At 41.5% G+C, this 26,610-nt stretch overlaps 1 protein-coding gene across 4 annotated transcripts in view; it reads right to left on the bottom strand.

The window, feature by feature from the left end:
• MNAT1 (MNAT1, CDK activating kinase assembly factor) overlaps positions 1-26,610 on the bottom strand; it is a 126,541-nt gene that overhangs the window by 28,928 nt on the left and 71,003 nt on the right. For 3 of the 4 annotated variants that reach the window (XM_026088682.1, XM_026088683.1, XM_026088684.1), the window contains one exon: positions 11,238-11,359. The exons of the other annotated variant lie outside the window; for it this stretch is intronic. In XM_026088682.1, coding sequence (XP_025944467.1) covers positions 11,238-11,359 — 122 coding nt within the window. The remainder of the gene's footprint in view (positions 1-11,237; positions 11,360-26,610) is intronic. 4 annotated transcript variants of the gene reach the window in all.

The following is a 26,610-nucleotide window of genomic DNA, read 5'->3' on the forward strand; positions in this document are numbered from 1 at the left end:
AAAAAAAAAAAAAAAAAAAAAGGGAGACTAAAATAAGCTGTTATTTGTTGTGTAAATTTTTAAGACATAGAAAAACAAAACCACTTCCAGTTCAAAAGTTAGCCAAGTGTGTAACAAGTGTATTACATCAACTTAAATAATAAATTTAATCTGCTAATATTTTCAACACCATACTTAGTTCTAGCACACTTTTGAATTCCTGTAACACTATTTTTAAATAAATCTTTTCACTGAAGAAAACATCAATACATCAAAACTATTTTTTAAACTAACAAGTTTCCTCTTCGCAAAGCAATTATTTTACATACTGAAAAGGGTTCCATAGCACCCTACACTTCCAAATGACAAATATCAGTAATAGCTGGATTGAAAGCAAACTAAAACCTACCCCCAAAGCAGCAGCGTCTGACTTACGAAATAAACATTAAATATTTTCAGGCAGAATTGAACAACTTWTTCTTCCTCAAAGAAAAAAGTATGCATGCACACCTGCTGCTCTATCAATCTAAGCAGGAAATCATTTCAGTGCTGCATCATAAGTAGAAGAAAAGCGCTTATTAAAACATTAATCACAGTCCATTATATTCTGATTCCATGCCAGAAGTTCCCATTACATCACTGCAAATATCTATTAACCAAAACCTGATTCTGACAAGTTACAGAAGTGTAGTGTTTAGGATTTAGTAATGTAAAAGTCAGTTTTAAAAGAACAGTTCCACAATTGATTTTGCAGTGGCAAGCAAGTATAATTAATTGTTTTTGTGACATTTATTACTGCAATGGGGTTGATTTAACTGGTGTTTCTACTGTAAAATTATTCAAAAATTATTTCAAACTTCATCTACTTTTATTAAACACATTTATTTTGAYGGTATTTAATACCCAGGGCTGGCTAAACAATTTTAAAATGTGCTGGATATGCTAGTACATGTAAAAACTGTATTGTCTTGTGTAAATATGGGCCTTGTTTAGAACCACGTCTCACAGGAAATTATGCCAAATGAAAACCATCTCCCCTTCTCCACTCCCACTGAAAAGGATTTACGTTTTTACATTTAATACCAGTTAAGTAAAGAAGCAAAACTATGGTGGCATTACCTTCAAGCCCGAGCAATAGTTCATCTGCAAAGCCGGACTATGTTCAAACCACTATTTCATTATTAGAAACATGGTCTAACTTGAACGCCTCAATTTTGAAGAAAGGTGGACAACTCAATTCTTTCCGAAAGCTTGGCACTGCCCTATTTGTTCACCTAGAACAGGTTTTTGGTTATTACTACCAAAGGTTTAAAAACAAAACCATGAAAATCAGTTCCTAAGTGCGCGTGTTCGGTCTCCAGCCAACCAACTTAGTTGTGGGTGCTGTCCTCAGCCCAGCGTGAGCAGCCCCATGCAAAAATCAAAGTCACCGAGCACGAGCTGAGCACACACACAAATGTATTACGGCCCTAATCCTGGGGAAAAAAAAAAGAAAAAAAAGGAGGGGATATTTTTCAAAAGTGCTGAATATATAGTTATTTCTGAAGCTGTACGTCTAGTACCACCAATCTTCACGAGACCGCTGTGCGCTCGGGGATCAGCCATGGGTGTTGCTCAATGCTCCATGTATGTAAATAGACAGGTTTACAGTTTACCGGCCTCCTTGCAGGGTTGGTCGGCAGAGGCAAATCACTGCCCGGACCGCACCGCGAGCCAGCTCTGGCGTCACCGGCGAGCTTATTCTGCAACACGCACCCTCCGAGTGGGCGTCAGGCAACGGGGTAATGTCTCATCCATTTGGTAGCGAGACTGATTTGAAATGAAAGCAGTGGATGTTACACATGACTAATAATTAAAGCACCCACTGATTATACCCACATCCTGCAGATACTGGCATTTAAGAGACCCTGATTTAAAAGCACCTTGTGTCATTAGTTTCCATGACGAATAAAAAGGTGTCTGGAAAGCACAACACCAAGAACAGCTGTGCATTTTTTTTTATTTATTTTTTTTAGGCTTGGGTTCCTGTCTTCCTCCCCTACCTCCGACATACATGAACCTCTAAACACAAAACACACCCAAACTAATAACCTCTTTGCTGGTCCTTGGACATCTTCCAATTCCAAAGATCCAAAAAGCTTCGGTTTTCCCCTCCTTTTTTTAAGTGATGCCATAAGCATCCAAACTAAAGCAGCCTGGCTTCCTATGGYTTGGGGTCTTGTGGTTGCTTGCAAGCTCCAACCAAAGCTTTTCTCCCACAGTTAGGACATTTATGAGGTGGCTCACTCCCATACAGCTTCTCTCGTGTCTAGCAAGTTATGAGCCTACTATGCAAGTTGAGGCACTTCTAGCACCCCGCTCCATATCCAACCTCTCCTTTCCATGCAGCAGCTAGGATCCTAGTTACCTGTGAAACCTCCGCTGCTCCACTAAATATGACCACAATCAATGAACAGATGCAAAAACTCCTGGAATGAAGAGAGATACGAACTGTCCCCCTTCTTTCTTGTGGGTGTGTAAGACTTGTTTTTTTTGTTTGTTTGTTTTTTAGGAAAACAGAAAAAATACAGAAGTGAAAGCGTGACTGGACATCACGAACTCTCAGAAAAGTTCTCCAGCTTTCCAAAATGTTTCTCCAGCATGATCTAAYATGGGGAACTGCAGGGTCATTTTTAAACAGGAAAACAGAGACAAGCAGCCCAACCCTTGAAAATCTTGTCATACGTCTTATCAGGTGTGAGATCAGTTACATACAGAGAATCAAATTTATGAATGGAGTTACTGACTTTGGCAAATGGTATCATTCTCTGGGAGGAGGCCCCTTACTCCTACCACTTTACACTCTTCAGACAAACTAAACATTGTTGACTTGTGATCACTGTGAGAAATACTACCCATCACGAACAAGCTGGAACAAAACTATCTGAAGAAAGTTTAAAAAGTCATAAGCAACAGCTTGAAAAGCTGCATAAAGCTTCAACCAGGACTCCCCCTTGCTTCTTTCTGCCATTTCAGAAAACTTGCAATCCATCTTTTGATTCATTTGACACATGAACAAAAATTTTCATTTAGGAAGGCTGCTTTATGACTATGTCTATCAGTATCCCAGTCAAGAAGATGCATCATTTCTGACATTATTTTCCTCTTATGGGGTCTATTTTGCTGGCTGTCCCATCCAATCTAACCATTTTCATTATATATAAACTCCCCCTTCTTGGAAGAACAGTATTAAAGGGTCTAGGAAGCCCCCCACCCCCTTTTCTTTTTAAGGCTTCCTTCTTGCATTTTTACTACTTTATGGATTTTTTCACATGCCTTACAGGGCAAGTTCAAAACAGGATAACATCTGAGGCTAACTAATTAAAAAGATTAATATATCCAAACGAGCCCTTTAGAAAACCATGCTAGTGTCCTGACTTACTTGGAACCAGTTTGCCGAGACTGCTGCAAAGCAATTCCTGGTCCTGACATCCCCCCACCACTCCTTGCCGTGGAGAACAAAGCAAGAGTGATTCGCAGATGTCAGTCCAGAGGAGGAGATCTTCCTCTCAGCAGCAGTCCCCGATGAGCTACTCAGCTCTGCTTTCCCATATTCTCCATGACCTTCATCACACAGACTTTGGTCTCCATCATTAGGTGCTCCTCCCTCTGTAGTCTAACCCTGGGCTTAAAGTATTTTGTGGCTCTGTTCCTCAAGGAACTACAAAAGCTGAGGACACTGATGCCCTCCTGCTGCTGGAGAAAGGATCACTCTTACATGTGCAGACCATGTAATTTTTCCACCATCTTGTGGAAACTGTACAATTCCCAGTGCAATGACACATCTGACTGAGGAATCAGAGGAAGACTCAAAAGGGCAATACAACAGACTGGAAGAGAAGCAAGAAAGAAAATGTAAAGAAAGAAAGAAAATATTGAGCACACCCTCAAAAAATAGCACATAAATTTGGAAAAGCAATGGGAGATCCTAAACTGACTTCTACAAAAGTGTGTTTGTCTAAATAAATGCAGGACAAATAAGGAGCAAAATCTGTGAACATACAAAATCACAGGAGAACAATACATCAAAAGCGATATAACTGTAGTGGATGATGGAAAGGATGAAAGTAGGGGAGGATTATCAACAACAGATAAGAACTACCACAGATCACAGACCATCAGATATTTTTAAATGGCAATTTGGTGAGACACAGAAGAGCACAGAAAACAGGTTTTTTCACCTCCCACTGCACTGTAATGCCTCGGCAGACAGCTTCACCTGACACTGGTTCAGCTGCCTGCTCAGCAGTATTGCTTCTACACCTGCAGAGACAGGACAGGGTTTGTCTCCTACCAGTTTCAGTTATAAAGCCCATAATATTATCTTCATTTTCTGAAGCAAGTTTAAGTATATACTAGTTAATCAAGTAGTGCAGTTTGCCAGATACTTCTCCATTCCTTATGTTAAGGGCCTGATTTTTTTTTAATATACATATATTATATGTATTTTAATAAACACCATGATTTAGTATTCTGCAAGCCCACACTACAAAAAGACTATTCTGGAATAAATGGTATAATTACATTTCCTACAGCGACCTTGTAATCTCTCGAGTATTTATTCTAGACTAAACAGCCTTACTCAGCTGCCCTGTGTCTGATTGTCRATGAAAGAAGGTTGTTTGACAACTGCTTCGAGCAGAAACATATTTTTTCCATGATTGCATGAAAAAGTGAAAAACATTACCAGACTAGTATTCCGAGTGCAGAGACTCATGTTAGATCGATGAGTTAATTTTGAAAGCAAACGCCAACAAAAACAATTACTATGGACATTCTGCTGTCATGGCCAGCTTTTGAGGTTAATTTAGTGGTGCGTGTACAACAACGGCCAACTTTAAATATAAGAAACTACATGGTGCACGCAGGCTTCCTCCTTTGTTTCTTTATACATTTTCCATATTCTCTGCTTTTATAACCCTCCCGAGACCTTTTACAGTTACCAAACCCACACTATACCCACAGGTGGGCGGGCAGGAAGCAAAGCTCTCCGTTTCATAAGCAGTCCACTTTTAATATATTCAATTGCTAATGACCTTGACAGAAGAGCTCCATGCAAAACACCATATACTACAGGGTGTCGTTTGAAATGCTCATAGACTTCTCTTTTCTTTCTTTTTTTTTTTGCCAAAAAGTTGATTTCTTAAACAGCAAGATTTCAGGCTTACTAGATGCTGTGCTCCTTTCCTCGGTTTCCATTTGGCTGGAAAAAAATCAGCGCTAATCTACCTCCCCTATATTAAATTTTCCTCCTTCCAAAATCTTACGACAGACCGGGTAGGATCTGTGTGGTAGGCTAAAGCAATGTAAGCCAATTTCTGCATCAGCTCAAATTAACATAGTTGACTAACCGTTCTGTTCCTTGTTCCACATTCTCATCAAGAAGACGGCCCATTCTGCCACATGCACTATTCAATTAAACGTATCCACACAGCATTTCTGTTGTCATTCACTGCTTTTCGTTCAACTATTCATGGTGAATTGAATAATAAAAAAAATTTTTTAAGGCTGTATGCAAATGGAGTTACATCCTTAAAGCAATAATCACTTCTTACCTGCCAATTTTCATTTATTAGGTGCCTGATTTGAAGGTGCTTGAAGCCGAGAGAAATCTTTCTCCTGACTTCCAAGATGCGAGGATCAGGCCCTGCAACAGGAGACGCTGGGAAATGCGGACCACATGCCCTGGTAGCCAGCAGAACTCCTGCAAGAACCAGTGCAGCCCTGGACACGCTCTCCAAAGTGAGCCAAGCTTTCCTTGCTCTCAATCTTTTCATTCTGACCACTGAGCTTATTGAGAAACTATATTCTGTTCAAAGGAGCAGAATGAATTCAGTGTGCAAAATCAATGGGCCAAAGCAGATCAAATAAGCCCTTCATTTGCAGCTTTTCTAAGGTTCAAGAAATAGCTCAATACCCCCATCACAAAGACAGCAGATGTAAAAAAAAAATCACCTGCTGCAACTTTTAAAGCCCAGTGGTCCTGTCACCCACTCAAAAAAMCCCCCCAAAACAAACAAACAAAAAAAACCCACCCACCAAACATCAGTCATTTTACTGCCTTGAGTTTAATGCAGTTTAATGCATGATGCTTTATCCAAAACTAATCTTGCCAAAGACCAGATCAATTATGGCTTAAGAATAGTTTGGAGAGCATCCTTACTATTGCCTTATTAAAAAAAAAAAAAAAATCACTGTGACTGACAGCAAAGAAGTTATACTAGTCATTTCTAGATTAAGTGCTAGAACTCTACATGTGTTTCAAATTACACTACAACACTGTACAACAAAAATATGCAGAAATTTTCCACTTGAAATGAAGGTTAAAAATTAAATGTTAACAAAGCTATAGCAGATCTGAAATCCAGCCTTCTCATCTTAATTCAAAATTTAAAATGACTGAGCTGTCCTACACTATAAAGGAAGAACGAATCAATTCAGTTGTGCATTATTAAAAGCACAGTTGGCTAAATCATGCTCATTTTACGTACAGAATTCCCACAGAATTCTGATTTTGCTTCAATATTTACCCTCAGCTCTTAAAACAACATCTTGCTGAGATTTAACTTTCAATTAACAGAGAAGATATATTACCTATCCTCATTATTGTTCACCACTGAACTTTATTTTTGCACCATAGTTAAAAAAATTAAATAACTTGAGTATTCCTCCTAACATTGTGGTTATTCTTGAAAGCAAATTGATAGATCAAAGTCATTTTTCCTCAAGAAAAATCTTAGATATTTTGGAGCAACAGTCAAACTCTTTTTTATTTTTTTATATTCACATGTATGTACTCAAGATGCATCTCTCCAGAGTTAGGTAGACAAACACAGTTTTACTTTAAGCATACCAGGTCTGACTTGTTTACAATGTCTGCACAGAAGTTCGCTGTTAAGGCAAAGCATTTAAGTTGAGTGCAAACTAAATTTTTAAGACATACCTGTAAATTAAGGGCCCTTTATATCGCGAGAACGGCATGGACGGGACCTGATGCTGTGTTAGAATAGGATCCATCCTGGATTACAAGAGACTGTTTGCAAACTTTGAGACATGACATTCACACCTCTTTACTGCAAATTTTAATCGCATAAGCAGGTTTTCAATTTATAGTAACTTACAGAAGTAGCTTGTGTATAGCTCTTGCACAGCTGTAAATACTTGGTGTGAGAATGCAATGTAGCAGCTCCTGCTAGCCTTACATACTCCCACAAATAATCCCAAGAATGTCTTTACATTTTTCAGGACCTCAAACAAATGTCATTTTGATCCTCAGAGTTTTTTTTGTTTTTGTTTCTTTTAATCAAAATTACATAACAAACTTACGTTTTTAAGTCAAGGGAATTACTCACATGACAAAGCAAACTAATTTCCATCCCCATCCTGTTTTGCTTTTTCACTGCTTGGCATGACAGTTATATTTTGCATTTCTTTTGATTTGCAGTATCAAAGTCCTAGATATTCCAGACCTCTGACCACAAAGACAAAGTACTTAGCTAAAACATCAAAAAAAAACAAAAGAAAAAAAGCCAGCTTTTTTTTTTTTTTTTGCCCCTCTTGGAAAACCCAGAACTAAAATAATAGCAGCCAGTGCCTGAGCACCCAGACACTCTTGCTGTTTCTCTCGCACACGCTTCCTCTCCCTGAAAGCCAAGGTAGGTCAGACAGCCTTGCAACGACTTCAGCAGATCAACAGATTTGGGCTGATTTGAACAAAGACGACATTCCCCACTTCGAACACCCAGCTTTAGTCAAATGACACCAGCCTAACAGCTCCTCTAACAGCCCTGTAAGACAGGGCTCTCTAAACTCAACTGCCACCAGCAGATTGCCTTCAGCTCCAGCCAGAAACCAGTGATTCCCCAATGCACATCACTGAACACTTCAGTAATTCAGAGTAACCACAAAGTCACACAGATATGTGACCATTAGTCATCACCAGGGGAAAAGCAGCTCTAGAGCCTCCCTCCAGGATGGGTAAGTTACGGTGATTCAAGACTCAAGGTCAGCATCACGGCTTTGTGAGACGTTTTTGTACATCTCTTCTTCCGTTCTTCCTTTCAAGTCATTTGATGGGTGCAGACGAACATGAGCCAGCCTAACATGCTAAACACAAAACCAGAAGCACAGGTGGCCTTTGCTACCTAGGTCAAATCCTCCCCAGCCTGGATGGAGTATGGTCACAGTCATGAGACCATCAGCCACAGAGACTTCCTTGCAGTAACCCAGCAGATGTGCAGTCAAGGGAAGCTCTATCAGAGGCTAGCACTGAAAAAGCTTCACTCTCCTGCCAGAAGGTTAAATACTCCACCAGTTAGTGTAGTACATACTGTCCCCAGAAAGCCATGTAATTCAAGATTATTGCCTATATTGTGTTACTTCAGGAAAATCTTCCTACATTTGAAGGGGGAGAGGGGAGAACAAAACCCTAAACATACTACTGCCATTTGTATTGACAAATCTATTTCTTCATTATTCTCAGATTTCCAACACAATAGCAAAAATACATCATATGGACATCAATGCTTTTCTGCAGTGAACATAAAGAAGAAAATTTACAGCCCCAAACTGAAAACAAATTTCTAAAGACAGTTTCAACATAATTTCCTATTTTGCAAAACATGCAGAATCCATACAGAACGGCAGTGGAAGGATACAGAATCAAGTTTATTGGACTGCACGCAATGTTTCTTGTAAAGCCTAATGAGCAAATAATACAAGGCAACTTAAAAAGCAATTTTCTTTTAATTAAAAAAGATCCCTAACAAGTGTTCGAAGAGATCCCTTAAGGATTCTCCCTTTTTCTTGCTCTTTGCTAGAAGCCTTCTTGTCAACTGCCTCTTCCATTACAGCAGTTTACTAAGAAAGAAACTGCCACACTTATGCTGAAATCTAAAGTGAGCCTTGCAGAAGGTAAGAGGTTAAGATCTGAATATTCAAAAACCCTRTTCTACTGAGTGCTTTGAAGACAAGAAATTGTCTCCAGGTTGGTAGCATCTTTGCAATAATTCCAGCTCCAGAAACTTGGATGATAACAGCCTGCACATATGAGGGAACTACTTAGCAGCAATAAATAGCCACACTTCAAAATGCAGAACATTAACAAGAACATGAAATTTTGCTATACTTGATGACTAACTATAACACCGTTAGCTGAGCAAAAGCTCTCTAATTTCCAAGGACTGAGGGAAACTCTTCTTTCTTACAGAAAAATGAGGGATGTGGGGAAAAAAGAGGGAGAATCGAAAAATTTAAGTCATTTCACATTTAACCTGTCTTTGTACAATCCCACTAAACATCTTTAGCAGGAGCGGATAAAATTGTACCCAGCTCTTCTGCCTCATTCGGGCAGCTGTATACAGCTGCCCGGAAAAAAAAAACCCAAACCAGGGACCAAAGGACATTAGTGAAGCATTCATCATCAACAGGAAATGCGCATGAGTTCATATAAATACAGAAACAAAAATATATAAACGAATAGTTTTGCATGGTTTAAGGTATTTCAAACACCCAGCGGAATAGGGTTAGAGTTGGGCCAGCTGGGAGCCCACGCCATAGATATATTTGTTTTGGAATCACAGCCTCAGGACCAAGATGAACCCTTCTGGTGGGCATGGCGCAGCCCTTGCTACCACTCCTGCTGCTCTTAACTCCTTCATCACCTCCACAGCCAAGCAGAACAACCCTGGTTATGACGCTCCGAGGAGAAAAATTACACATTTGTAAGAGTGTTTGCAAGGAAAAAGGTGTTGCTTGCAAACCCTCCTCCAAATACACTCACACACCTGCTTGCACTGAGACCATGCTAGTTGAAGCAGTTTCTTTTGCAAAGTGTTGGATTGCCTTCAAACCAGCATCCCAGGTGTGTAGATGAGATGGACATGGACAGCACAGAGTTCCYGACTGACCTGGGTGCCAGCACTCACCTGGTGGAGGAATACGTGCACAGACAACGACTGGGAACCCTCTGTGCACAAGCAATTTTTCTTTCCCCCCAAGCATTTTTGTTTGTGAGAAGACTATGGGCTGAGAGGGCCTCAAAGCTCCCCTCGCACTGGAGATCCCCCATAGCTGTGCTCCACGCATGGGGTGAAAGCTGAACCTGGCTCTGCCCAGATTTAAACAACTAACTGATATTTGTCTTGCAGAAGTTGATATCAGATAATGAAAATTACAGCCATCAGAATGACACAAAAACAATAAAAATGGAGACAACCTCAACTCTAGACAGCCCTGAAATTTTATGAAGCACCACTGCGTTGCTTATGTGCTTAAAAAGCGTTTATTCACCCCTATCATTTTCTGGATGAGATGTAATTTCTCCTGTGCCGCTGCACTAGATGGGATTCCTCTTTGATTTCAGTAGTCCCTGACTCTGTATATTAAAATGTCTCACTTTTGTCCAGGACTCTGTAGCTTCATTTTTCCCATGGGTACAAAGGTAACCACCTTTTCTAAAAACAACAAAACTTTTTTTTTGTTTTAAAAGCTCATTCTTGCCTTGCCATCCTGCAAGTTCATTCTGCCACATAGCTTTCCAGCCTCTGTAAGCGCTTGCGACCTTAAGAATTAAAGCACGATCAGGTCAGTGACACTTCCTGCCCAAGTGCCGTTGCAGCCACTAACCCTTCTCTAGGGAGCAGACCTGTCCCTTTGGGACCTCGCACCCTCCATCACCCTGGCACAGCAGGCTCCCAAATTCTCTTCCGAGCGCGGCTGCACACCATGACGCAGCCGAGCCGCTGGCCCAGCCCTGCGTTATACTTTTTGACAAAGTTAAGCTCCAGGCTTCATTTCTCACAAACACAGTTTGACTGTGGACAGCAGTCAGCAAGTAAACCTACCCTTTTCCATGGCAAAAGGCCCAACTTTAATATTTTTACTGGCTTACAGCTGGGTAAATTAAGCCCCAGATTTTTATTTATTTATTTTCTAATACCGTGCAACTGAAAATGAACAGCTACTTCACTACGACTGCCAAGGACAACCTTAAAAAACACTAATGCAATCCAGTCCAGCTCTCAATAGATCTATAAAGGCTGGAGGACCAAAAATTTTTGCTTATCCACCCAAACAAAATGTTGGTTGGGCAGGAAGTCTAATATTTCGTTAAAATTCTTAAAAAAAAAAAAAAAATCTATGTGCTAGCAGAGTGAAGATGGTAACAGTCCCAGATAAAATGCCATGAAATGGGAATTAAAACTTGCTGTGTTACTTACCCCAGCCTTCCCAGCATTTCCAGCTCTGGAACTTGTGGTCCATATGTCTCCACTTGCAGAGGCTGATACTCATACAAAGCTTCCTCTAGTTTTTGAATGGGAGCTAAGGAAATATGCTGACCCTGTTAAAAAAAAAAAAATAGCAAAAGATTTCTACACACTGGGTCAAGGTTTTGGTTTGACTCGTTTAAAAAGGTTGCAAGAAAAGGTTTACACCATTAAGTTGGACTGGACTGAGACCATCCCATTAAGAACATATTGTCTGCTATATCAACCGTTCCTTCATTATTTTAATTTTTTTGACTGGAATTTACAGTTTGGAAGTAATGTTCCATTAGCTATAATCCTTTAGACAGGGTAGGAGGGAAAGGGGAAAGAGTTTTATTGAAGGAAGCTTACCGTCAGAGTACAACTGCTTCCAGTGTCGCTAGTTAAATTGTTATTAGGTAAAAGTTTTGTTTATCAGAAGTAATATCAAACAAATGTCTCTGAGCAAGCTTATTCGATTCTGTAATCAATGATTTCCTGAAAGCCCTAATTAGAAAGGGAAGCCGCTTTCACTTCTCTCTGCAGGCTTTGCAAGCTACCATATATAATGGCTCTCAAGATAGATTTTTACAGTGCAATACAATTAATTCATTCAGCAAATTCCCATTTGTTTCATAACTAAAAATTACAGAAACACACCGACATCAAACTTTAATTCCAGATGGTACTTTTGCAAGTCCTTCAGACCACTGAGAAACAGCTAGACTTCCCCCCTGTCCCCAGGTCCCTATCACTCCAAGCTCTCACAGAACAGGAGACTTGGGGCTGCAAAGGAGGGGGCAGGAGGATCTGAGATAGAGCCAAAGTTAACAGATGTTGCTGCATGACATTCTACACTGATCTGTTGATCTTTCACACAGTTTCAATTTTCTACTGTATTCTATGGTGCTCACAAAAATTAGCAGCAGCAGCAAAAAGACACAGAGCGCTCTATGATCTTCCCCAACAGAGCCTGGCTTCCCCCGAAAGAAATCTGGCTTCACATCTGCAAAACGCAGGAATTTAGGAAAGTGGCAGTATTGTTTTTGTAGACATTTTGTCTGCAACAGATCGGAAGCTTTCCATGGTGTAATGCTGTGTATAAGCCTGGCTCCCACCGGTGATYGCTTACGGAGCTCAGCTTCCCTGGGGCTGCTCATGTAAAGAACTAACCCCTCAAATGGGAACTAAAGGCTCCTAATGTGGGACAAGTGGGTTAAAATTAACTAAAGGAAAAAAAAATCAGGACGGGAAGCTGCTAATTAATTTGTGCAGTCCAGGACAATGACCCTCCTGAATTAGCAGCATGGATATTTTTGTTTAGAGTTGCAGCAAGTGGATAAGAAAATTGAAGACTCAAGTCCTTGAGAAGTGCTATCACGGATCTAGACAAGTAGCTCAAAGAAGAACTGATTTCTATGGAAGTAAAAACAGCTCAAGTTTTCTATTTAGAAATTCATGGTGTGTGTGTATGTGATGAGAACAGATAGCTCTGGCCTTCTCCACACTACTCAGGAGCTTGGAGGGGCTGCTGTTAAGGTGACAGCATCTTGCAGGCAAACATGCAGGAGAAAGCTCTCAAGTTAGCCATGAGTCACTAACTCTACCAGTTGCAGCATACAGTACTGTTATTTCTATGCCACAAACTATTGCTGCGACCGCACACACAAAAATACAGGAAAAGAAAGGTTAAATATGCAGCTTTAACGCTGCTTCATGACATTTTAAGGTACAAACGCAGGGGCTTTTCATATTGTTAGAAGCTGTCAATTTACAATCTATTCAAGTGCACAAAACCATTATACTTTATAACTACATTGATGTGGGTATGTAACACCCCTTGTAAAATATTAATGTTTGAACAAGGCTTTTAAAGTTTTAACAATTTTTGCTTCTCTAACCAAACCTAAGGGAGAAACATATCATCATTTTACATGTGTACACCCTCATCCGGCGAGTGAGAAGTCCCAGTCTTTCCAAATCCAGAGGAATTCTGTTCCAGTCATAGAAAAGAAAATTCAGTTTCAGGCAAAGATCAAAACCATGATAAATATTTTGKGAAATTACTTGTGTGTGGAAAAAGGGAGCAGCTCAGATTGCAGGAGCCACATCTCTGGAGGGCATCATTACAACAGCTGCTCGCTGTTAGCGGAGTTGCCATTGGTGCATTCCTCACACTTTTTTAATGAGCTCTACTTGTGCCGAGATCGGCCAAGAGGCACGGGAAGGCCCCAACAGACAGACCGGGGTCACAAGAAGCCTCTTTCTCCTCCAACATTTATGCTGCTACGCATGCCCATCTCGGTCTGGGGACTCCCAGTTGTCTTCTCAATGTGGGATGCCCAAGGTGCCAAAGGTCAGAAAGGGATCTCTTATGGTCATTTAGTCTCAGAATGGGCAACGAGGAACCGCAAGGGAGTTTCGTATGAACTTTAGGAAGGCTGACTGGTCAGCTTGCAGGCTGTATAGACAGCACTGGCGTATGCATTACAGCAAAGGAACACCAAGCCAGGACCTTCAAACCAGGTGCAGAAACACATGCGTTGCTCTGGCCCAGAGAACAGAAGCAGAACATAGAAAGAGTAGCAGCATATAGAAACCGGGTGTCCTTGAGCTAGCCTGACCTCATGTCCCATGCAGGCCAGGACATTGCAGGTTCCTGTAAGAAGCCCAAGGGCTGGCAGCTGAGCTGAAGCATCTCCTTTGGAAAGGCATCCAATCTGGACCTAAAGCCCTCAGGTCGTAAAGGTCCGGGCACGTCCCACAGGTAAGTTGTTCCAATGGTTAATTATCTTCACCATTAAGTATTCGCAGCTCATTTCTAGTTAATCAAGCTCAGTTTCAAAGCACTGGCTCCTTCCTATGCCTTTCTCAGTTATATACCAGGGCAAGGTGCAAGTGTTAAGAACTAGTATATACTTTTGCATGGCAAAATGATTGCATTAGTTTATGTCGGGCCAGCAGATCCGCACCTCAAAGAGACTGTGCAGCTGTGCGACACAGTTTGCTTCCTAAAAAAACGACTTCAGCTGATGAGCTCTGGCAACATAGATTAGATTCCACTTAGCAAGGGAAAAAAACCTGACTGGTTGCTGTTTCTGCCCTATAGATGTTTGGCCTTTCCTATAGCAGGATTATACTCTGCCTTGACTTCAGAAAGGGTTAGATGGAAGCGTAAGAGTTTCATTTCAACATACATTCTCAGCTGAATGGCCTTGCAATTACATCAGCTCTGTAAATGTTTTAAATAGGAGCAGTCCATACCTACACTGCAGACTCCCTGCAAGGCAAGTACAGCAATTTGGCCGTGCTGGCTCCTGAGCTAGCTGGTTTCCAGCTTGTTTAGATAAATCCAGATTACGCTGAGGTCACAACACTGAATACTGTATAGATCTGTGCRAAAAGGTAGGGATGGAAACCAGTGAAAGTTTGGGATGAGTGGCACCTTTTCCCCTTTCACTGATGCTGGGATAAGGTGCATTTACAACAATTCTTGTTGAAGTTAAAAGGCTCAATTTGACCAATGTTATCTCAGTTAAAAGCCATTTGACCAGTAATATCTCACTTTTCTGTCTCTGCCCCGAGAGGTCCCTAGCCATTTCATAAAAGACTGGTATAAAAGGAAGCTGTTGTGTAACTTCAGAGACATCACAAAAGACAATAGCTATTACTTAGGACTTACACAGCACTTTTACAGATATWAAAAAAAATAAAAAAATTTCACATCTATGAGGTAAGATTTTTAAATTTCCTGTATTCCACCTAGACAGCCAGCCTCACCTCTTTTCAGCTTTAGGAGAGGTTTATTAGCATGCTAAAACCAAAATGAAGGCAGCGGGGTGCAAGCTTCTGCTGCTGCATTGCTTTCTCCTGACAAACCCAAGATCTGACATTGTGGTCATGGGTAAGTATTTCTAATTCCCCTTGGATGCCGTAATGTTTGTGTAAAAGAAACTGACAGTATCCAAATGGAGATAGAAAAGGCTTCCAAGAACACGGACAGCAGCAGACTTCCCTGCCTCCTCTCCCTCCCGCCCTTATCCTCGTGGCGTACGATCTTGTTTGCTTGGCTTATTTYAGGCAGCGTAGCCGTCTCCGGCGTTTCGGAACGTATGGAACCACAGCAGCGCTGCTAATTAGAACGAAGGCATTTGCTTATCCTTCCAGCTTTGTTTATGTAAAAGGCTGCCCAGCGATGGATTTGCCAGCAGCCGATTTTCCATTCGTGCGCTGCGCTGCTCTAGATGAAAGGATGACAGGATTAAATAGTTAGGGGGAGTTTTAATAAAGTCTTTGCATTACAAATGAACCGGACGGCCTGATTTACTTTTCGCTATCCTACGCTGTTTGAGACATCTCTCAGTCAAAACAATAAGAAACAAAAAAAAGGTAGTGAATTTTTGTTTCAGACTGGGATGCAACATGGCATTAAATGAAAAAAAAAAGGGGGGGGGGAATTATATACATAGTAAAAAACTGCCCTTGCAGTGACAAGGAGCTTATTTTACCCAAAACCCAGTAATACCTAACTATGTCCTTTCAGGAAAAGCTGCAGACCACATCAGAGCATCAAAACCAGACTACCAGTGCCCCTTTCCCACCGGGGCTTGGGGAGGGAATCTTGGCAAATGCCCAGTCTATCAGTATTTGCCTGCCAGCAGAAAGCGGTTGGTTTAGCACACTGTTTTGAGGCCAGAAATATCAGCTTGAGGTGCAGCCTTTGCGTTTCTTCCCATCCTTTCTTTTYCCACTTTCCCTGCCTCCAAAACTACATTACCTTCCTTCACCTCCTTCCCTCAGCAGCAAAAAGAAATAACAACCRACTTCTCAGAAACCTCGCAAGTGCCAAGAGGGAAGAGGAGGGAGAATGACAACACCAAAAAAGCGCTAGTAGGGGAAAGAGGAGGAACAGCTATGMCAAAAAACACCCCCAGGCCAGAGGCAGAAGCCAGAGATTGGGGTCATTAAAACTTGTCCAGACAACGCGCGGTTCTGTACTAGAGGTGGCTGCACTAGATGATGCAGCTAAACTTTTTGCTTTAATTTCTCTCTGCTGAGCAACCTATTCAGCTCTGCTATCACCACATGAACAGAATACCTCACACGTCAGATAACAGAAATAGCAATATTTATGTGCTGAGTCTCATTAAGTCAGTTTGCAAAAATGTTATTTTTTTGCATAATCCTCTTCACCATCAGGTCATCCTCCCGTCCAGCGCAGCTCAGCTGGGGTAAGGAGAGCACTGGCGGTTGAAAAGAAACGGAGCCGTTTGCAACGCCAGGACACGGCTCTGCTCAAACACACCCTGAACATCAGCTAAAGCGTACGCAGCCCTGCAGAAAGGTTAACTGAGACCCTCCCCGACTCGCTATCAACTGAGTTTGTAATTACCCACATTCTTACAAGCAAATGTTGAAAAATACTATATATATATTCCTTGAATTTTGTAGTACACGAAATCTTAAACTATTTTACTTTTAAGCTCACAACAGAGTCGAGGCTTTGGAAAGTTGCTTTTGTGTTAACAGAATTTCCTTAGGAACAACGTTAATGCAAATATAATGACAATATAGCCCGACTCAAAAGCTGTTTTTTCAGCTTCCACCCTCCCAATTTCCTATTGACAAACCCATGTCAGCAGTGCTAATATGGCTTTCTGATTAACGGCTTTGACTACAGCAATACCCAGGCAAAGGAGAATGAAACTGATGGATTTGGAGGGCTCAGTTAATATTATTTTAACCTTTACTCTCCTTGTCTTCCACAGCTTTTTTAAATAAACAAGAAAAATGTCAAACTAAAAGGCATAATACCATTCCTTAGTCTAGAACTCCTATGACAGTGGGGKTTTTTTTCCAACATGACTCAAATATTTGATAGCAACGGCTCTTTCTTCTGTTCTTGAAAATCGACAATAAATCTTATTTCTTTACTCAATTATCAAAAGTGCTAAGGGGATATCCCAGTAGCTAGATAGAGAACAGATGATCTCACACAGAAACCATCAAAATTAACACAAGTCTTTCTACTGATCTCACCAAGCTTTGAACCTGAACACATGTGGCAAGACAAAGATAGAAGATTCAAGTACCCGCTTGTCTTTGGGATAGATAATCTCAGCTCTATAGTAACAATCTGCCTAGATTCAGACTTCATTTTTTTCTTAGTAAGTCCATTTGACTTCTGAATGCCAAAACAGATTGGAAAGAAGTGCTTTCTTTAGGGACGGCGGAAGTATAGGAGGAGATAAGAGCACTGGAGATGCTACTGACAAAGACGGTCACATAGATGTGATTTATTACGTGCAAACAGGTATCCGGGAGATTAACCACATCGTTACATGGGCTAAATCACATGCTCGGTTATACTTCCCTCCAAAATTTTCCTTTATAACATTCTGACATAAATAATTATCTGACCCGACTTATCTTTAAGCTCTTGCCAAAAAGCCACATTTCTCTAATCTCTCGGAAGAAATCCTATGCCTGTTGAATATACAGAAATACAGTTCTTCTGGTTCAGCGCCAGCATCAGGATTTAGCAACTACTCTCTTTAGAGGAAGGCAGTCAGTCTTTCACTCTTTGCTCATGTCAGCGGCTCACGCTGCCTGCTTGCTGCTCTGGTCTCCRAGACCGGCTGCCGCAACGCAGCTATGACTCAGGGCATCGCCTGCCCGTTGCTCCACCAAGTCACTTGCTCACTTACGGCCAGAGACTTCAGAGTACTAGCAAGAACGGCCAAGCTTCCCCCCAGCCTCCATCCCTGGTCAAAGGCAGCCCAAGGCGACATTGCTCCTGAAAACGGAGAATAAAAACACAAGAGCGTTTTCGTGCAACTGAGCAGCCCCTGGGTCATGCCTGGGCTTCTCAGCGCTATTTCGCGGTCCTGCTCTGAGCTCCTGGCTCGATCCCAGCTCCTGGGTGCTCACTCTTTCCTTTGCAATCCACCAGACCCTATGCCTAAGCTCAGCTCCTTTTGCACCTTTGGTCGCTAGGAGTACTACCCTAAACACTATTTGGCCAGTTTCAGCTAGAYTGAAGAGCCTTGCTGTGAACTGGCTGCTTTGCAGTGTTCAGACACTGGTTTTGGGGGTACAACTGCACATTTTCCCATTTTTCAGAGACAAATTTTCACTAAAGGTGACTCAGAGTCGATGCTCTGCTCAGTGTGCTATGCCCTTTCCCAGCGCGCTACGTTAGCAATACAGCATTAAGCAGAATTAAGCAAACTTTTGTTGCATTTCTACCATCAGACTTCTGGAGCYGTGATCACTTTGACTTGGCTATCAGCAAACTCACTCTGCAGCAGCCAGTCTAATTACAGGATTAGAGGCCTTAATATAATATTGTTTTAAACATCTGCATTAAGGGCTGAATTTTCCAAGGGATGTGAAACAGAAGTCAATTTGACGCTTGCCACTTTGYGTGTCGCGGCGCCCAATGTTTAAAGGGGAACGGACCCACCAGCAGAGATCAGAGCTCACCCATCAGTTTGAGCCTTGGTACGGCTCAATCCGCCGGCGTTCTTATCTTGCTGCAGTAAGGCTGAGTGTCACGCTGATATAACCCATCAATTATGCAAGAAAATTATTTAGGATTTTGTGGAGAATGGTGAAATCTGCAGGAATYGGCTGCTTATTAATAGAACACAAAAGAAACTCATATATACCACCATACAGAGCTATCTTCCACTATCTGCTCTTTCCTGGGATCCTCTAAAGCAGAAATCCACAGCTATACGGTATCATTTCTAAGGAATGTACAGTTTGACGGATGATTTAAAAAGAAAGATTGCTTAAAATAACAAAACCGAACAGAAAGCTGACCTCAGTCTTTAGAAGACAAGAAACTCGGTGTGTGTAAAAATCAGAGGCACATATATTCCCTRCGTTACTGAGCATACAGTCTAGACCCAGCTATATGTTGATAAAGATATAGAACACCACAAATCAGAGAAGAAATAAAGGGAGATTCCTTGAATAGTTAGATTTTAAGGAGGGACTGCCTGGCAAAACAAAACAAAACAAAAAAACCCCAGGGAATCATTTAGAGCAATGGGGACAAAAAAAAGCAGTAAAAAGTATTAAGCAAAAGGACAATAAAGGCAGATGAAGAAAATTAAGCATGAATAGAATGGGAAAAAACAAAGGAGGGGAGAAAGTCAAAAGCAAATTATTAGAAACAGGCAGAGAGATGAAAAGGAAGAATTTAGTAAAACTGGAGTCTGAAGAAGTAAGACGAAAAAAGCATCATCAGGCATTAGCAGTACATGTTAAGTCTTTGCAATATTTGTGGACTACATTTACCATGCATTTAAAAAGAGAATTGAAACTCTTTGGGAATACATTTAGAAAGTAATGTTTTGTAAAATAGAGTGATAGTAATTTATTTCTAGGCTTTTTTCTCATTTCCACACACAGAGCACAAGTAGACATTAGCTGATTATTTGGGGGACAGGAAAATAAACCAACTTCCGAGACACTTTTCCTGCCAMTGTAATACACTTCCAGTTCAGGGCACTGCCTTGAAAACGCACATCAGTTCTGTCAAAATAAAAGGAAAACTCCCCAGGGCAGAAGAAACTGTATTTTTACTCTTCATAAAACATATCCTTTTGTCCTTCCAGAGAGGTTTCATTTTTATCTGTGCAGGTTTCTATCTAGGATTTAATTAGCTGTATCAAAACGATACTTAAATCTGAACCACAGACACATGAGAGCTTACAGACCCATCTTTCAAAGCAGCGAATGCTTCCAGTGGCAGTCGAGTATTAGCAGYACTTTGGACAGGATTCACAGACCTTCCCAGGAGCAGAAACTCTGTTTGCAAGCCCTGCCTGATGCAGGCAGCCTTGCAGAAAAAGTCCCTGCACGAAGCCAAGGCATATCATGGCCCAGTACCTTAATACGCTTTTAATGGCTAAGGCTTTGTGGCTCCTTAAAGCACAATAACCAGAAACACCTAAAGTATCTATAGAACAAGAAGAAAATAGTTCCTGCCTTGAAAAACCTACTGTCTCACTTTAGAGAAATAATGAGCTGACAGCAAAACAGCAATGTTATTACAGCTATTTCACTCAGCCCRAGAAAACCCCTACTATTTATCTATTTATATAATAAGGAGATGCCTCATCTGTTTTGTCTTGGTCACTGGWTCCTTTATGAACCGTTTTGCTAAAACGGCTGTATTCGAATCAACCAGAGCAAGAGCTGCCCCAGATACTGAAAGAGGAGCCCGCTGCGAACAGCTCGCAACAGCCGCGAGAACACCAAGGCACAGAGAGGCTCCCAAAGCATTTCCCACTAGAGGCACATGGCAAGAGCGGAGTGCCTCACAGGCAACTCTTCCAAGGTGGAAAGGATGATTCCTGTGTGCACAAGCACTGGATGAACCCGCATCAGCACAACACCCAAAAATTTAGTGATGTGCCACACGGGGACAGAAATTGCTCCAACGCCGCGCGCTGAAGATGGGGGCTCACGCTGAAATCGTGTGCTGTAGTGACTTATTCCTTCTTGGGAAGCAATGCAAATGAGCTGCAAACCAAGAAAAAGAAAGCCCCAAGAAAAACAGTTTTTAACATTTGTTAATCAAAGGACTAAACGTATAGGAAGGTTCTCTTTTCTTTGACTTTCGTATGCTATTTCCATACAGGAAAATATGTACCAGGCTCGTTGCAGACGATGCAAATGTCTTGGAGCAGCTCAGGACAGCCGCTGGTCTAAGAACCAAACCAAACCGAGCTGATAATTTGAATTCCCTTATAACTCATAATTTGGGGATAAATAAAGCAAAGCAGAGATTACTCAACAGTTTAACAAGCCATGTCTAACATCTTTATGCACTTAAAAATTATAATTTAATTAGCCTTACCTGTAAGCTTAAGGGAGAGGAAAAAAAAAATACAAACTCATTTTCTCCTCAACTCTGAACTATTAAGTTCAAATCTCTACACAAGAAGCAATAAAAATAGTTTGGTTTCTGGTAGCAATAACAAAAATGAGGGCAAGATTAATTCTTACACTTCTACGGCAAACAATCTAAAGCAGATGTTTGAGAATAAAAGCGAGATGTCAAAGTAGTTAATAAGAGCTTTTCAAAACCAAACACAACAAGACAACTTGCAGCTTTATGTGCTTATATAAAACTCTAAATCACCTCAGTCAGCTTCCACCCTTGGCCCTTCTCTGTTCTATGAAGCTTYGCAATAACCAAAAATGTTATATTCAAGTCAAAACCACTGCAGATCTGTATCTGCTGACCGAAAGCATGTGTAAGTGAGCTTCGCTGATTAGAGACCAACAGCTGAATCGGGGCCCTTGTGAACAGAAACATATTCGCATGGTTTGAATATCCAGGGTCCCTGGAAGAAAATTTCTGTCTTTAAGAGACAGAGCATATTTTAAAGATATCTTAAAAAAAAAAGTTCAGATTGTATTTACATTTCCTCCAAAATACTGTGGTTTTCAGTCGGAGATCAAACTTCACGTTATAAGGTTTAAACCAGCACAGACATTCCCTAGAATCCGACTTCAAATATCTATTTGAACTTATCCACACTTTCTTGTGCACGAGTTCAAAGAATTGCGGATCACAAAGCAAACTAAGATATTAAGTCTCCAAAGCACAAATTTCAAAAAGGCCAATGCATGAATGCAGGCAGGAAAATTGAGTCCTTCCACCTTTAGCATGGCAAAAGTTTGTATCAGGTAACCATACGCACCCCCTTTTCAAATGAAACTAGCTTTTATTGTGAACACGAAAGACAGTGTGTTAAAACACTGTTTGCTCAGATGTGCTTTCCAAAAGGCCTTAAGCAGGATTATATTGATTTAAATAAAGTAAATGAGGCAAGTTCTTGCACTTGAGCTTCCCACACAAGGAGGATCTGCCAAGCCTTTTGAGTCTAATTAGTGGCGCAATCAAATAAGTATACAAGAGGCTGACGAAGCGCGCACACGCTTCTGGACTCACCAGCAAGAGCTGCTTTTTGGCTGACCAAGGAAAACCGCCTCCTAAGCAGGCCAGCCTGAGTCTCCATCTACCTGGAAGCCATCCATCCAGCAACACTGGGCTACTGTGCAGCCGCGCCGCCGCTCCAGCCCGGCGCGCGAAACACAAGCCCTCCCTCGCAGGCACCAGGGTAACCGACACCGCGCCGGCTAAGGCRATGGAAGCAAATCAGAAGCTCTGGAGGAGATGTGAAGAATAGTAGTTTTTCATTTTCTTCCTCGACTGCTGAGAGTTTGGGGTAGGGGGAGGTGTTGGTTCCTCCCTTCCCTCCCCCCCCCCAACTTTGCTGCTGGACTAAAAATCACATTAATCCTATTGYGCCAAGACAAGCTGCCCAAGAAGCTTTTAGCATGTTTGGCTTCGTAGTCTGGGGGGGTTTCTTTTTCTTTTTATTTTTAAAGCTCTCCAAGTTTTGGCAAAGAAAATGAAGGTATGATGTATAAATCTCAAGAAAATTATATTTTCAGCAGAAGAAGGCAGGGCCATATCTGAAAGCTTTCAAAGAAATCCAAACACTTTAAATCACCACTAACCCAAATAGCTTTGCCCTAGCTTTGGATGTAAACTTTTATCAACCGATAATAAAYTGAGAAAAACATGGTTTTGCCTTTGGTTGCACGTTAATCTTGGGTCAGAGGTAAAACACAACACCGCATAAACGCTCCTCTCCCCCATCCCCGTTTCACAGCCCTTGCTGCGACGGCGGAAGCATCCACCGCTGGGGCAGAGCACCGATAGCTGGGGCGCCTAAGCGATCTGCAGCAGCACGCGATCGCCCGAGCCTGAAGCAGTTCCCCTTACGCTACCGTCGAATCCGCCRCCTCACCTACTGCAGCGGCTCTGCCGGCCGGCGCCGGGGCCTTCGCAGGCAGTCGCAGCGACCGCTCGCTGCTCTCGAGACAAGCAAATTCAGACTTTGCCCATCTTCCCTATCTCGGCCTTAAACCAATACTGACGGGCTACCCGTAAGCGATACAAAAACCACTCTGCAACTCATACGACTGGTTGACTCGGAGCAAACCAGCGGCCCGGGCAGGATAATGCATCGCATAGTGCCCCTGCGCTTGCTTCTGTCAAGGGTTACGGTTTGCTTTTAATTATTTATAATGCTTTGTAATGTACTTAGATGCGTATATTGTACATATACACACAGCGGATTTAGGAAAAATGACCAAGTCCCAGTAATTAGCTTACCACAGCGCTTGGATATTGTATTTTTAATGAGATGCTTTTTGTGTGCATGAGTGTTTGTTATATATAATGTATAGACACAGATGCACACCAACAATCAGCTACGTGAATTAAACAGGTTTTAACAAATATCTTCCTTGAATGTTGTACAAAACCCAGTAATGCCCCAATCCTGCAAAGATTTACGCACAGGATACGCTCAGGGGCACACCAAGCCAAAACACCTACCTGCCGTAAGGCAAGTCCACCAGGCTCTCAGCTGGGGCTCGGACCCCGGCTCAGCCTCGTCTCCTAAGCGCTTGGCTGAGTCCAGGTCCGAGCAAGCCCAAACGCGATGCCGTAAGCCGAGCCCATCTGCTTCCCTGCAATTACCGACGGCGAGAAACCCCGCGGCCTCGGAAGCGCGGGCTTGCAGCGACAGGCCTCGAGGAGCAGCCAGCGGCCGGGCAGCTGCCGGCGCAGCTCCTTCCGCGGAGCGCCCAAGCAGCCGCGCGTCCAGCGGCTCGCGAGCAAATACTCGACACCGGGGCACGCTACGGTCCGGCCCCAACACACAGATGGGCCACAGGGGCTAAAACGTAGCGAGGACAAGGTAGCCGAGCTGAGAGTTAAGCCAAAAGGAGTACATGCCTGCTTAATTTTAAAGCAGCACATGCTTAAGGGCTTTCTGGGTCAAAGCCAGAATGATCCTTATCTCACGCGATCAAGCACCTCCTTCAGTTTTAGATCAGAATTTTAATATGACTAGTTCAGTGATAACATTAACTAGTCTGCAAGGGCAGACTGGCTCAATACTCTGGATACGTATAACAAGACGAATTTTATCAGATTATTCAAATTGCATGTGCCATTTCTGAAGCAAACAGTCATCGGTATCAGTGAGAATTTTCTTATTGATTTAAATGGATGCTTGATGTTGTTTTTTTCTTTAACTGAAGTTGGGTATCAAGAAACTAGTAAAATAATTTTAAGAGAGTTTTTAAGAAGCATATAGTGTTTCTAAGTATTCTCTCAAGGGCAATAATTTATTACATAAATCATCTTAATTTTAGCATTTGGTCCCCAACCCTGCATTGCCTCCCACAAGTTTAGAAAACGGTCCCACTAGGGACTATGCATAATTGGGGCTATTACTTACACCAAATAGATCAAGTATTCTTAGAAAGCCGAAGTTTCCAAATTTCTCCAATCAAGTCTTTAAAACATTACAAGGAAGAAAGTAAACAATTATAAATCATATGACAAAAACGCTCAGTAATCCTTACCATTTTAAAGAGTGGATTAGAAGTCTAAGACACCATTTACAGCAATTAATTGCAATTAATTGCAATTAGCGTCTTTGGTGACATTAGTCTTCATAATAAAAAAAATTGCAAAACGCAATGCAGACAAATCACAACCCTCTGCAAACTGATGTTCAGGGATGCCACTGTTTACTGACGGGGTGCAACTAATTGCACAAGAGCTGTAAAAGAAAACTTGCCTTGCAATATATCATTTATGGCTTTATTTTAAAATACACGTTCTTTAATCTGTATACTTACTGGTCTGCCTGAACAGAAAACCATTGATTTGATGCAATCAGCACAGTGCCATTTAAAGACCAGCACATTACAGAACCCCTAAGTCTTTTTGGAAATAGCTCGGCAGGTCAGGAGCACTCGCTTTCCACCAGTTGCTGCCCCACATGCTATTGCCAATCAGCTGCATTTGCTGTAGCGCATTCCAAAGTTTACTAATTAATCTCCGCACTAAACCCCACCAATGGCCGGCTGCCATTCGAAAAGATCATCATCTTTTATTTAAAGACATAGTGACCCTATGGTCAAACTCAGACCTGAGTGGTTTGGGGTTTTTTTGTTGTTTTTTTTTTTAAAGGTGTCCAAATTCTGGGTAACTAACTTCACTACAACTTCAGAGAATTTTTTTTCATTGGATAGATCAAATATTTTGAGGCAACTGCTAATGGTTTATGAGTGTTTATATTAGATGTGGTTCAAGTTATTTGTCAGGAATTAAGAAAAATTTTGTATTTTCACCTAAGAGTTACCTTCAGCAGAGAGTGTGAGATGCAAACTTATGGGGGGGCGGCGGGGGAGAGACTACTCCTTTTTTTGCAAAACAGCATGCGTGCTTTGAAGTCATGTGTTTTAACAATCGCAGCGTATTGCTACATCTCATATGCGGTTTTAAATATTGATTTCACCCAGTACACTCTCTCGCGCTGTTGCTGCGGGTCGCTCCCATTCAGCGGCGCGGACGGGCTCGGTGACCTTCACAATGACCTCTCCAAAAGCAGTTGTGCATTTTACTGTGGTGTAAATCCTCGCAGACAAGTCGAACCTGTTCTTTTTGGCACGCAGCCCTTTAGATGAATACTCTGCTGAGATTTATTATGAAAGGGGAACGAAGGGGCATTATTGCACAACATTCATCCCGCACATACAGCTAAGTTCTATCTTTTACAACTTCTGAAGGCTTTTAAATAAACAGATCTTCTTAATAGCACAAGTGTTTCTTACTTGTCACCAATTCTCTGTAATTAAAATTCAGTGTCATTTCCAAAAAGGTAGACGTGTCCAGAAAAAGCATGTGTGCTAAGGTGCTCTATATTGTTATTAATAAGTAATATTCATACTTCCTGTTACTATCCACCAGGGATTAGTGTTTCCTAGCACACCATTCAGTTATAACACTGAAGTATTATTCTATGTTGTAGCAACATACACGGCCGTAAAAGGGTCCATTAATTATTTTTGTAATGCCATGAAGTTGCTGCAGGATATTAGACTGTCTCCATGAGAAATGCACTACTATAGTAAAATGATGAATGACAGCATTTACTGGGTTTTAATTAGATTTCAGAATATTAAGAAAGGGTCTACAAAGTTAATTTCCAAGGGCTTAGTTTAATACTTTTGCATGCCTTTACGTAAATTGGAAAAATTATTCAAAATCAGTTGAATAAAAAAAAAAAAATTAAAAGTATAAAAGAATTGTGAAAGGGGCAGATTTTATCAATTCTATGAATCTGCCAGAATGGTCAGAGTAGTAACCATATCATCCACATTATCCGCATTATCCGCATTCTTTAGGGTTTCCTAATTGATCCATCAAAAAAAATTGTACTGCTAAGGGGGG

Source organism: Apteryx rowi, unplaced genomic scaffold (assembly GCF_003343035.1).
Source record: "Apteryx rowi isolate R43461 unplaced genomic scaffold, aptRow1 scaffold_78, whole genome shotgun sequence".
Taxonomy (NCBI): Eukaryota; Metazoa; Chordata; class Aves; order Apterygiformes; family Apterygidae; genus Apteryx; species Apteryx rowi.